At 46.8% G+C, this 12397-nt stretch overlaps 1 protein-coding gene across 1 annotated transcript in view; it reads left to right on the plus strand.

The window, feature by feature from the left end:
* FAM171A1 (family with sequence similarity 171 member A1) overlaps positions 1 to 12397 on the plus strand; it is a 143515-nt gene that overhangs the window by 94805 nt on the left and 36313 nt on the right. Inside the window, exon 4 of the mRNA XM_023223235.2 lies at positions 8473 to 8631. Coding sequence (XP_023079003.1) covers positions 8473 to 8631 — 159 coding nt within the window. The remainder of the gene's footprint in view (positions 1 to 8472; positions 8632 to 12397) is intronic.

Below are 12397 nucleotides of genomic sequence, written 5' to 3' on the forward strand. Positions count from 1 at the left end.
GTGTCCACCTATGAGTGAGAACATGCGGTGTTTGGTTTTCTGTTCTTGCGATAGTTTGCTGAGAATGATGGTTTCCAGCTGCATCCATGTCCCTAAAAAAGACATGAACTCATCCTTTTTATGGCTGCATAGTATTCCATGGTGTATATGTGCCACATTTTCTTAATCCAGTCTGTCACTGATGGACATTTGGGTTGGTTCCAAGTATTTGCTATTGTGAATAGTGCCACAATTAACATACATGTGCATGTGTCTTATAGCAGCATGATTTATAATCCTTTGGGTATATACCCAGTAATGGAATAGCTGGGTCAAATGGTATTTCTAGTTCTAGCTCCTTGAGGAATCGCCACACTGTCTTCCACAATGGTTGAACTAGTTTATAGTCCCACCAACAGTGTAAAAGTGTTCCTATTTCTCCACATCCTCTCCAGCACCTGTTGTTTCCTGACTTTTTAATGATTGCTATTCTTACTGGTGTGAGATGGTATCTCATTGTGGTTTTGATCTGCATTTCTCTAATGCCTCCTGCACCCTTTCTTAAGAGGATATGGTGGTGTCCTCCTGCAGTTTCTCTGCCCCACTGTGAACCCCTTCACATTCTCATTGGAGCCCATTCCTCATCGCCTCCTCTCACACCTCCCTGCATTTATGCTGAGTCTTTCATCTCTTCTAGTTCTTTCTCAGCTCTCAAAATCACTGAAGGCTTTGCTATTCAAATCAAAACCCTTCTTAAGCCCTATTTCTCCTTCAAGTCACAATCTTCTCCCGAACCTTGGAGATACCTCCCCTCACCATGCACATGTCTTTAAACTCCCTTTTACGCTGCCTCATATGATCTTTAGAAATCCTTCTTGCTGAGCTCAGCAGAGCTAGAGTTACATGACCTAGTGGCCACTTCTCCTTCCTGACTTCCCTGCGGCTTCACCACCCTCTCCAGTCCCACCTTCCTGGATGTCTTCATCCTTTCTCTGGCCGTCTCTCCATTCATTGCTTCTCAGTCTCCTTCATGAGCTCTTCCTGCCCTGCCTATCTCTTATTTCAAAAATAGCTTTCCACTCCAGCTGCCTTTTCTGTGAGGACCCCCAGAGCTGCTGTCTTTATCTGGAGCATTTCTCACTTAAATAATTTCATAGCAACCTCCTGCCTAATCACTCTGACATCAGACTCTCTGCACCCACGGCCATACTCCACCTGCTGTCAGAATTGGGCAAAAACAAATCGGAATCTTTCACTTCCATACCAGTAACTCCCATTCAGTCTCCCCTGCGGGCCACACAAGTCCAAACTCATTGATTGATTGATTCATTGACAGGATCTTACTCTGTTGCACGGGCTGGAGTGCAGTAGTGTAATCATAACTCACTGTATCCTCAACTCCCAGGCTCAAATGATTCTCTTGCCTGTGCCTCCAGAGTAGCTTGGACTTCAGGCGTGTGCCACCACACCCAGCTAATTTTTGAAATTTTTTGTAGAGATGGGGTCTGACTATGTTGCCCAGGCTATTCTGAAACTCCTGGCCTCAAGCATTCCTCCTGCCTCGGCCTCCTAAAGCACTGGGGTTACAAGGATGAGCCACCACACCTGGCCTCAAACTCTTGATCGGGACTTACCAAGTCCTTCCTAAGTCTCTCCATCTGCCCCTGGAACCCACGTAGCTCACAGAGAGTTCCTTCACTTCCCCAGACGTGCTAGACTTTCTCTATCTGTGCCCCTTTGTAGATGCTGTCACTTCTTCTCTGCCTCTCAACCTTCAAGACATAGTTCACAAATACCAGCCCGGGAACTTCTTTTCTCCTGGGCAGCTGGCCACTCTCTCTCTTGAAGTTTATCTTGTAGTTTCATCATTACCCTCTTATTCTAGCACTTAAAACACTATGATAATCAAGCCATTTCCATGACTGCCTTCTCGACCCTTTTCTTTTTTAGGGTAATGAATGTTATTGATGTTTTAGGGAGTTAAACATGTTAGAAGAGAAGGATGATGTGATAAACTCATCAAGAGGTGATGAAAGCTCTCAGAAGAGATTTCTTTGACTCTGATTCAGGGAAGAAGAGAAAGTACCATTATCCGCAAGATCACTGGCTCAAGTCTTCACGGATCCATTTAAGGAGGCTAAATGGCATCTTAGAAAAGAGCTCCAGGGCAGAAAACAGAAAACCTCTGCAACCCTCCGGCTTCAGTTTTCTTTCCTCTCAGGTGGCAACCCTTGGTTTTCCTTAAACTTCATCTTTTGAGATTGACTCAGAAATCTTCATCCCGCCCTCCAAAAACTTAGTATTAGCATTGTTTTGAAACTTCTTTGTTCTTATGATAGGTTGGGAGAGCAACAGAGATTCAAATAGAGAAACAGTGTAAGACACAGAAAGAGACAAAGAGAGAAATGCCTTCTCCTCTCTTGAGTTCCATGAATACAAAGACTTTCCCCGCTCCTCTTTGTAGTCGTAGACCCGTTGCAGGGAGGTTCTCAGCGCCAGTTGTTTGGATTTTGTGAAGGTGCTCAGGATATATAGTGCAGTGGTTCAGAATTGGGAGTGATTCCATCCCACCTCCCACCCCCCCCCCCACCCCCACCGCAGAGACATTTTTGTGAGGTCTGGAGATATTTTGGGGGCTGCTACAGACATCTAGTGGGTAGAGGTCAGGGATGCAATTAAACATGCTGCGATGCATGGGACACTCCCCAAACGAAGAACTACCTCGCCCAAAATGTGAATGGTGCTGAGATGGAGGACCCCTGATCTAGTTGGAATGGAGACAGAGCGTTACTGGAACATAGTGAGTTGCCAGGTGTAACTCATCTTCACATAAGTATCACTGAGCACCAACTGTATGCAGAACATAGTGCCATGCATTTCACAGAACACCTGGTTTAAGGAGCTTCAGTCTATAATGGGAAGAGGAGATGGGAAAGTGGTGCTTATCCAGGAGACACTTTAGACACCAGCCATATGTGTTCTGAACCAACATCACAGCAGCCATATTATGAGACAGGCATGATTCATACCCATTTTAAAGATAAAGAACCTGAAGCCCAAATCACTCAACTAGAAGGTGGTAGAGGAAAGATTTAAACCTGGAGCTAAGTGACTCCACCACCCATGTTCTTATGATGCTCTTCATTAGGCAGGTGAACAAATATACAAATAATTATAATACAGGACATAGTAAGAGCAGTGCTACAAGAGAGATTCAAGTGGAGCTTAGGGTGAGATTAACAAAGGCTGCATAGAAGAGGTGGTTTTTGACTTGCATTTTGGATGAGCTATAGGATGAGGGGAAGAAGTTTCAGACATGAAGATGCATGAATGTATATACACAGAGAGGCCAGGTGTGGTAGTTCACACCTGTAATCCCAGCACTTTGGAAGGCTGTGGCAGGCAGATGACTTGAGCCCAGGAGTTTGAGACCAGACTGGGCAACATGACAAAACCTCATCTCTACAAAAAAATATAAAAATTAGCCAGGTATGGTGGCGTGTGCCTATAGTCCCAGCTACCCGGTAGGCTGAGGTAGGAAGATCACTTGAGCCCAGGAGGTCAAGTCTGCAGTGAACTGTGATGGCATCATTGTACTCCAGTCAGGGTGACAGAGCAAGACCTTGTCTCAAAAAAAAAAAAAAGGAAAGAAACAATCAGACTTAGTCATGCAGTCCTGTTTGACCAGAGGATGAGAACTGGTTGGCAGTCAGTAGAGCATCTATTTTGAGGTAGGCATGGTGTGCTAAGAAGGGATACAGAGTTAGAATTAAAATAATTCCTTTCTACCTCTTATAAGCAGAATGACTTTGGGCAAGTCATTTACTTCTTTGAGCTGTAGTTCGTTATCCATAAAGAAAGCAGAGGGTTCCTTCTTCACAGGGTTATTGTAAATATTAAATAACATATTTTTATTTATGCACTTTGTAAATTCTAAAGCACTGATCTATGCCTCTCACTTAGAGAAGAGGTGTAGTTGTAGTCTGGGTCTATATTGGTCTATTCATGTTTGTTGTTGTTTTTGTCATCATTGTTAATTTGGTAAGTGGGAGAGATCTGTTGGTGGTTTCTGGGCGGGGAAAGGACATGATTAGAGTAGTATCTTTGAACAGTCACAGTGTCAGTTGATGAAAAGGCATTTAGGCTGAAGCAGATGGCCTGGATAGGAGCCTTTCGCAATAGTTGAGGTGAGAGGCAGTATAAGGTAACATATGCTGTTGAATGCAAAAAGAGAGAGAAATCTGATGCAGGGAATGTTGATAAGGGAAGACTGGCCAGTCTTGGCACTTAAGTGAATGTGCAGGATGATAGATAGGGAGAATGATGTTAGTGACCTAGACTCAAAACTGGGTGATGGGGAGACTGGAATATTATTAGGTGAGAGAGAAGGTAGATGATAATTTTAGAGTGTCAGATGGGCATCTGGGTAGAAGTGTCTAGAAGGCAGAGGAAAATCCAGGCATGGAGCTTAGAAAAGAATTCAAGGCTAGAGGGGGTGGTACCAGCCAAGGCAGTAGCAGTGAAAGGGAGCCCACAGGGAGTGAGCAAAGCACAGAAATGGCAGAGGCGATGGGTGGTATCCCTCTGGGAGCTGTTTCATCCAGAGGTAGGATGAGAAAGGAAGGACTTGTAAAGGAAACAGCAGGCAGACACTGGAGAGAACCAGAGTGCAGCACCATGAATCCCAAGGAGGAAGGGGATTGTGGGCAGGAGTGGCCGACGAGGATGGAGGCTGAGCTGTGGTCATGGGGTTTGCAGATCATGCAGTCGATGTCTCCAAGGGCAGCATGCATTGTGGGTCGAAGCCACATCACTGGAGCTTGATGGAAGGACAGAAGGCATTCGCTTATGGGGATAACAGAGTTAAAGTGATGTTTGCTTGTTATTGTTCTAGACTGGAGTATTTTTGTTGGTTGAGGAGGAAAAGCCTATAGAGAAAGAGATTGCTGACAAAGGCAAAAACAGTTGGTTGAGCCAAGTCTTGCAATGAATAAGCAAAAGTTAAATTAGAGGCTTGGATTGACCTTGGAGGTGGTTAGGGGCAGAAGAGAAGAGGGAAGAACAGATTTTGAAATCCAGAGAGTTGGAAAGCTGAGGCGGGCAGATCACCTGAGGTCAGGAGTTCGAGACCAGCCTGGTCAACATGGTGAAACCCCGTCTCTACTAAAAATACAAAAATTAGCCAGGTGTGGTGGTGGGCACTTGTAATCCCAGCTACTCAGGAGGCTGAGGCAGGAGAATTGTTTGAACCCAGGAGGCAGAGGTTGCAGTGAGTCGAGATTGTGCCACTGAACTCCAGCCTGGGCAACAGAACGAGACTCCATCTCAAAAAAAAGAAAAGAAAAAAGAAAGAAATGCAGCGGGAGGAAGCAGGGAACCCTGTATTTTCGGGAAACCAGAGTCTGAGTATTTTGGGGATGGGTATGGAGCTTATCCACTGCCTGCCCTGCCACCCCCACCCAATCATATACCTTTCTGAAGTATAGAACTATTTAGCAGCTTTAGTACACGAAGGCAGGCTTAAGCATGTAACCGCTCCCCCAACCCCATGCATACCCTCTTTCGATTTTATTTGTGCCGTGGCTTAGCATAGCTTGCACCCTTAAATTCCTCACCTGCTGCTTCCGTCATTTTCGTCACCATAGGTGTCACCTGTGCTTTGTGGTGGGATATTTGGCCCCTCGTGGATGGCACCCATGTCGTGCCAGTCCCAGGCTGCACCGGCCGTATCCTTTCCGTGAGGATACGTATCCTATGCCCCAGCACAGCCTGTTACATACCCCAGCCCCCAGCCCCAGCAGACAGACCCTGGATGTCTGGCCAGGGACCAAATTCTCCTGCACAAGTAGGGAGAGAGGCGGAGCAGAGGCCAGGAAGGGAGAGAGATGTGTTTCCCACCCAAATGCATGTAACACTTGATTTGCTCAAGAAGGCACGAAAAGGAGAGGATCGGGGTGAGACACCAGGGCCCTGAGAGCTGGGGAGAGCAGCCTGGGTTTCTGGTTCTCTGGGTCCCGGGTCAGTCTGTGTAAGTCCTGGCTAGGATGTGTATCCTGGGCCCATTCCCAGGCTCCCCTTGTCTTTCAGCAACCCTCAGTCCAGTCGGAGGAGGTTTCTGTGCCCCATTACCCTCACACAGGTCTCTGCCAGCCCATCTCACAGGGGCTCCTCCTAAGGCCTGGAGGGGTGCACTTCTCCTTCCCTGTTCTGGGGACACCAGCCCAGCTTCTGCCTCTGCCAGGACCCTCTCTCTGCTCCGTTGCATGTCGACTCACCGTTCTTCTCTTCCTATTAGCAGAGTGCTTTACTTTTCCACCGTGGGAGACCCAGGCCTCTACACAGGGGCTTGTTCACTGAATGCTATCAGCAGCATTGTTTAGCCTGAAAACTAGTAGAGAACGTTTATTTCCTGATCACTGAAAAAAATACTGAAGCAATGAATGTTGTTATATCATCCGGAATGAGGAGTTGAGAAAGAATGCTGGCTTTGACTTTCCATCCCGGAGGGCAGCGTGGAAAGGGAGAAGAAAAGCAAGCTGTGTGCCATGTGTGGGCAAGGGGGAGAATGGACCAGAAACAGACTGCCCCTGGCAGGATACACAGCACTTGTGGGGTGCCTGAGGAGTTTGAACTCTCCACAGACCAAGGACGTGGCAGGAGTAAGACATGAGTATTCTGTAACATCAAGGGAAAGTAAGACCAGACTAAGAAGAATAGAATAATGTTAAAATACCCAGATCCCCAGAGGCTGGTGTGTCGCTGTGGATTTGTTTTAGGGATAAAGAAAGGGAATTGATGGTCTAGAGCTGGACCAATGTCTGTGTCTGTTTAGTTTCAGCAGAGATGACAAGAGTTAGATAGGACGTCCGCCCATGATTTTGGGCACCTGCTCGCTGGGCTCTAAACCTGGGCCTGGACTTCACAGAGTGGAGAACCCGCCCCTGGAGAAGTCTAGCTGGTAGTTTTTAGAAGGAAGAGGGAACATGGTGACTCCCTGCCAGTTAGGCAGCATGTAGCCAAGACAGGCTGCCCCAGACGTAAGTCTGTGGAATTCCTTTGGGTCTCAATGGCCTCACCTTTAAGAGAGACTTGGACTAGTGGATTCTTGGAGCTCTAAAACTCCCTTATTCTAGAACACATCTACATAGGCTTATTTACTCCTTACAAGTTCTTTGTTCCAGAGTTAAAAGGAACGCTGGAGTGAGGATAAAGCCCACCGGCTCTGGATAGGGCTGTTGAAGCAGGATAGCAGGGGGCCAGGAAGAGGAACCCCCAGCGGAGCACAGGTGGAATGTGGTCTGCCTCAAGCCTGGGGCTGGATCTACAGTTTTTCTCTTAACAATGCTTTGGCAGGTTTGCACAAAATTACCTAGCACCTTTACGTCTTGCGAATATTACCACAGCATTAAGTAAAAACAAGTTCAGGTTTTATGATCAAAACAACATCTGGGCTGGGCGCGGTGGCTCACACCTGTAATCCCAGCACTTTGGGAGGCTGAGGTGGGTGGATCACATGAGGTCAGGAGTTCGAGACCAGCCTGGCCAACATGGTGAAACCCCGCCTCTACTAAAAATATAAAAATTAGCTGGGTGTGGTGGTGGACACCTGTATCCCAGCTACTTGGGAGGCTAAGGCAGGGGAATCGCTTGAACGGGAGGCAGAGGTTGCAGTGAGTTGAAATCACACCACTGCACTCCAGCCTGGGCGACAAGGGCAAAACTCCGTCTCAGAAAGAAAATTTGGAGCAAAGTTAAGCTGCAAATGATGGCACAACACAACTGTCTAGGGCCTGTCGGCCCAACCCGTCCTCCTACACAAAGGAGTTGAGTTTGGTGAAGAAGCATCATTTTGCATCATTTCCAAAGTCTCATCATAAATTCTGTGACATAATCCATCACAAGTAGGAAGCACGCCTCCAGAATACACTGGATGATGACGAATGGCAGCTCCCACAGAAAGAGAAGATTAATCGCTGCTAGGGTATTGTGTGCAATTCTTTTCAAGGTTGCACAGTGAATTCCCTTGCCCTCCTTCAATTTGGTTCATGGCGTTAAACCAGATTTTTCCAGGGAGATTAAAGATGGGTTTGCAGCAGTATCAAAGAGTATCTCTTACATTGTTTGCATAAAGAGATTAATTGTCATCTACTTGTTTCATTTACATGGACTTTCCCAAAATGCTACCCAGATCCACAGGCAAATGCCGAGCAGTGACAAGACTGCTTGCACATAGAACTTGGAAAAAGCTTTTTGTTAAAAACCTAAATAACATCCTGTGTCAAAACAAATGTGACAATGGGCTATTATTTCTCTCCCCATAATAGCATGTTGTCACATCTCTGTGTCCTGCATGAATGGGGGAAGGGAGGCCTTGTGAGAGAGAGCAGGGTGGGGGAGGCGTGCTGAAACCTTAGAGAGGCACTTCCTGGTTTTGCATTTTCTAAAAACAGAAACTGCTCCTGGGGGAGGTAACTCAGAGGTTAATCTCTGCAGGTGCACGGCCACAGCCTCGCGTTCAGTTCCAGAGAAGGGCTCTGAGGTTGCCTGAGAACACCAGCTACAGTGACCTGACCGCGTTTCTCACGGCCGCCAGCTCCCCCGCGGAGGTGGACAGTTTTCCTTATTTGCGAGGATTAGACGGAAATGGAACAGGTAATTGGAGTCTTTTCTCTTTTCAGTGGGAGTTTCTGTGTTTCCGTCTTTACATGTGGATTTTAGGTATGATTGGAAGTTGCAGCACTACGTGGGAGTAAGGCACTGAAGTTGTGGAAGGGGCATTCTTGGTACAAGTTCAAGTGCATTGAAACTGTGTTCCATCGGTACAAGCCCTGCAGAATTACATGTTAGCGTGTTGGTCTCCTTGAGCTTTTCTGCTGTTACCAATTGCCTTAAGCACCTGCTCTGAGCTCTCCTTTGGTGGACTAAGTATATTCAATTCAGAGAAATTCTTGTCATTGAAATTGCAATTTTTTTTTAAGTGTAAGATCAGAGTTAAGGGTGTTGGCCCAGCTGCCCTCTGCCTCATCCCACGAGCCCCCGTTTGAGAGGGTAGCCTGTGGGTGGGTGGGTGGGTGGGGCTGGTAGAGACACATCACCCCACCCACCCATGCTGCAGCCAGGAGGGGAAGAGGTGGCGCTTGGTCCAACTCAGAGACAGGCATACCTTGGCTCCATGCCCCACCAGCATGGGGACCACTTAGGATGGGAGCCTCCGCCCTCTGCCGTCTATGCCCACCCAGCTCTTTCCCACATCGCTTCTTTCTCTGCACTTGCTCTCTCTGCCCTCAACTGGGCATAGAGTGGCCAGGCTTTGAATTTGCTTTAGAATCCACCCTCTCCTGGCAGGTCTCTAAGTCAGCTGGGTCAGTATCACTCTTCTGGTGTGCCACAGCTAAAAGATCAGAGAAACTAAAAGCCATCCACCAGAAAATAGGTGATAATTCCTTATCGAAGAAAGACCCTTGACAGGTACCTTCCACCTCTGATTATGTCCAACTGCACCATTCTCTGGACCCCTTCGCACTGGAATGGTCCCCAGTCCTCCTGGTGGAAGAGGTGTCAGGATTCTGGAGTCCTGAATTATTTTCTTGTCTACCCTGCTTTCCTTTCCACCACACTTGAGACTAATCACAGCATTAAAATTTTAAATCAAAGGCTGTTCTGAGTTCCATTCTGCCGGGTGAGTAACTTACTGCATTTCCCAGGGATACTTGGATTGAATTTCACTTAATTTTCCAGTACTTTACATAAACTGATTATTCTGAAAAAGCTTTTAAACCTGAAATATTTGATCCATTTTGTAGCATGTTAATAAGTTTCTGGTTAGACGTAAAGGCAACCTGGTGATTTGTTACTCATTTTTCTTCCCTCTGTTTTCCAGAATGTTTCTCCTTTAATTTTTGTGTGCTGATGAGGATGTGATTAACATGTCAGCAAATATGTCAGTACTTTGTCATCAGAAAGATGGCATAGCTGTCATCTTAAGTAAACATTATTAGGAAAAAAATGTTGACTATTACTTGAAATGTGCCAGTCTGGGAGAAAAGTCTTGTTTTGGGGAGTATGAAGAAGTGGTTTAAGGCTGGGTGCAGTGGCTCATGCCTGTAATCCCAGCACTTTGGGAGGCCGAGGTGGATGAGTCATTTGAGGTCAGGAGTTTGAGACCGGCCTGGCCAACGTGATGAAATGCTACGTCTGCTAAATACAAAAATTCACCAGGCGTGGTGGCAGGTGCCTGTAGTCCCAGCTACTCAGGAAGCTGAGGCAGGAGAATCGCTTGAACCTGGGAGGTAGAGGTTGCAGTGAGCTGAGATCGTGCCACTGCACTCCAGCCTGGGCAACAGATCTAGACTCTGTCTCAAAAAAAAACAACAAAGGTTTAAAATATCATAACCAGCTACCAGCCTCCTGGACAAAATGGTACACGATCCACAAAACACTAACTTGGAGGGACAGCCTCCGTGCTCAGGACTCATTAATTTTTTTCTGTGTCCCACTTCCAGTAGCTCTTGAATAAATTAGGCAGTCTGAGAAAATGGGGGAAAAAGAACACAAAGACAGAACTATTGATTTTAGAGGAGTTTGTTTTACTTTAAAATCATTCCGTGATTTCAGAGGGAAGAGAGAGGGCTTTGCAAGGTGACATGAAACTTCTCTTCCATGGAAAGAATGAATGACTTGACCTAGAAATGACTAGGCTTTCTCAGAGACCTAGCAGCGAAGGCATCCACCCATAGTGAATTCACGCGCACCCTCACGGACTTGGAACCTGGGCTCCCTTGAGCACAGGCACCTCAGTAACTCACCAGCTCCATGCCGGCCCCCGGGATCAGTTTGCCCACAGCTTGTCTTTTGCCCACAGTCATTTACCTCCTGTTTTACTAAAGGCATCTAAGAGCTCACAGCCTAAAGAGAGCACGCCTGGACCAGATGTGTCTTTGGGAGATGACACAAGTTCATCTCCTGAAGATCTAGGAAATGATTAGAGTCATAACCAGAGTTCAGTGAAGGTGGATAGAAACAGAGAGGCTGCGGGAGAGACTGGAAAAGGCTCCGAAAGGCTGTTTTCTGGGGGTACCATGAAGGCTGTGGTGTTTAGTTTAGAGGGTGGATCGAGAGTTGTAAGTGGAAAAACATCTTCTCTTTCTAGCTCCTGGGGGCCCCCTCCTCTCACCAGAGAGCATCGCACTCTTCCCCCGGCTGCTGAGAAAGCACAGAATGTTCCGTGGTGTTCCCAAGGGGTTTTACAAAAATTGCTTTCACTAATAACTCCAGGAAGACAGAGAGGAGTCAATAAAATGACAAGTGCAGACTTTTCCTGCAATTCCACAACGTTGGTAGAGTACAGAGCCCAACAGAACCTTAAATGTCAGCTGAACAGAACCTGTCACGTGACAAGTGACCAGGTGGATGACCCAAGGTGATACAGCTCCTCTCCTCGCTTGGGCCAGTGGTATTCCGCCCCGCAACACGATTCAGCTGCATTTGCCTGACACCGGCTTGTCTTTATGCAGACTTAAAGGGAGCCCGGCGACATCCAGATGGAACAGGAAGGAAAGCCACTTTCTATATAGAACTCAGTATTCTGTGTAAAATTGGAGGTTCATAACAAAGAGAAGGAAAATAGTTCAGCCCTTCCAAATATGAATTGTTGCAGAATCAGCTGGGTGCGATGGCTCACGCCTGTAATCCCAGCATTTTGGGAGGCTGAGGTGGGTGGATCACTTGAGGTCAGGGATTCAAGACCAGCCTGACCAACCTCATCTCTACTAAAAATACAAAAAAAGAAATAAAAAAAAATTAGCCAGGCATGGTGGCGTGTGCCTATAGTCCCAGCTACTCAGGAGGCTGAAGCAGGAAAATTGCTTGAACTGAAAAGGCGGAGGCTGCAATGAGCCAAGATTGCACCACCACACTCCACCCTGGGTGACAGAGTGAGACTTTGTCTCAAAAAAAACAAAAAGTTGCAGAATAAACAACATGGGTACATAGAGGGAGAGTCATTCGGAAGGCACAGAGAAGCAGGCATTTAATGGAGCCCTGAGGAAGGAAAGAGGCCTCAAGAAAGCAGATCTAATTCCCCACAATGTCTTAAGACAGCTAGAGGACATTAAAGGGACATGAAATTCCATGAACCTAATGCACATTGCTGTCCATTAATATGCTTGTTTCTGCAGTGCTCTATTACTTCTGAATGTTTCAGGCTGAGTATAGTTACTTCCATAGATGCGGGAAGGCATCTGGTCTACCCTCCTTAGTTTTGAAGGTAAGAAAAACAGACCCCAGAGGAACGAAGTCACTTTTGGAGGTGACATAGGCAGTGAGTGGCAGATCTGGTACCGGGACTCCTTCTTCCTGAACTGGGAATGTGCAGGAAGGGAGAGTTGAAAGGTGACGAGGGAGGATAAGGGTGACACCA

Source organism: Piliocolobus tephrosceles, chromosome 9, assembly GCF_002776525.5.
Source record: "Piliocolobus tephrosceles isolate RC106 chromosome 9, ASM277652v3, whole genome shotgun sequence".
Classification (NCBI taxonomy): Eukaryota; Metazoa; Chordata; class Mammalia; order Primates; family Cercopithecidae; genus Piliocolobus; species Piliocolobus tephrosceles.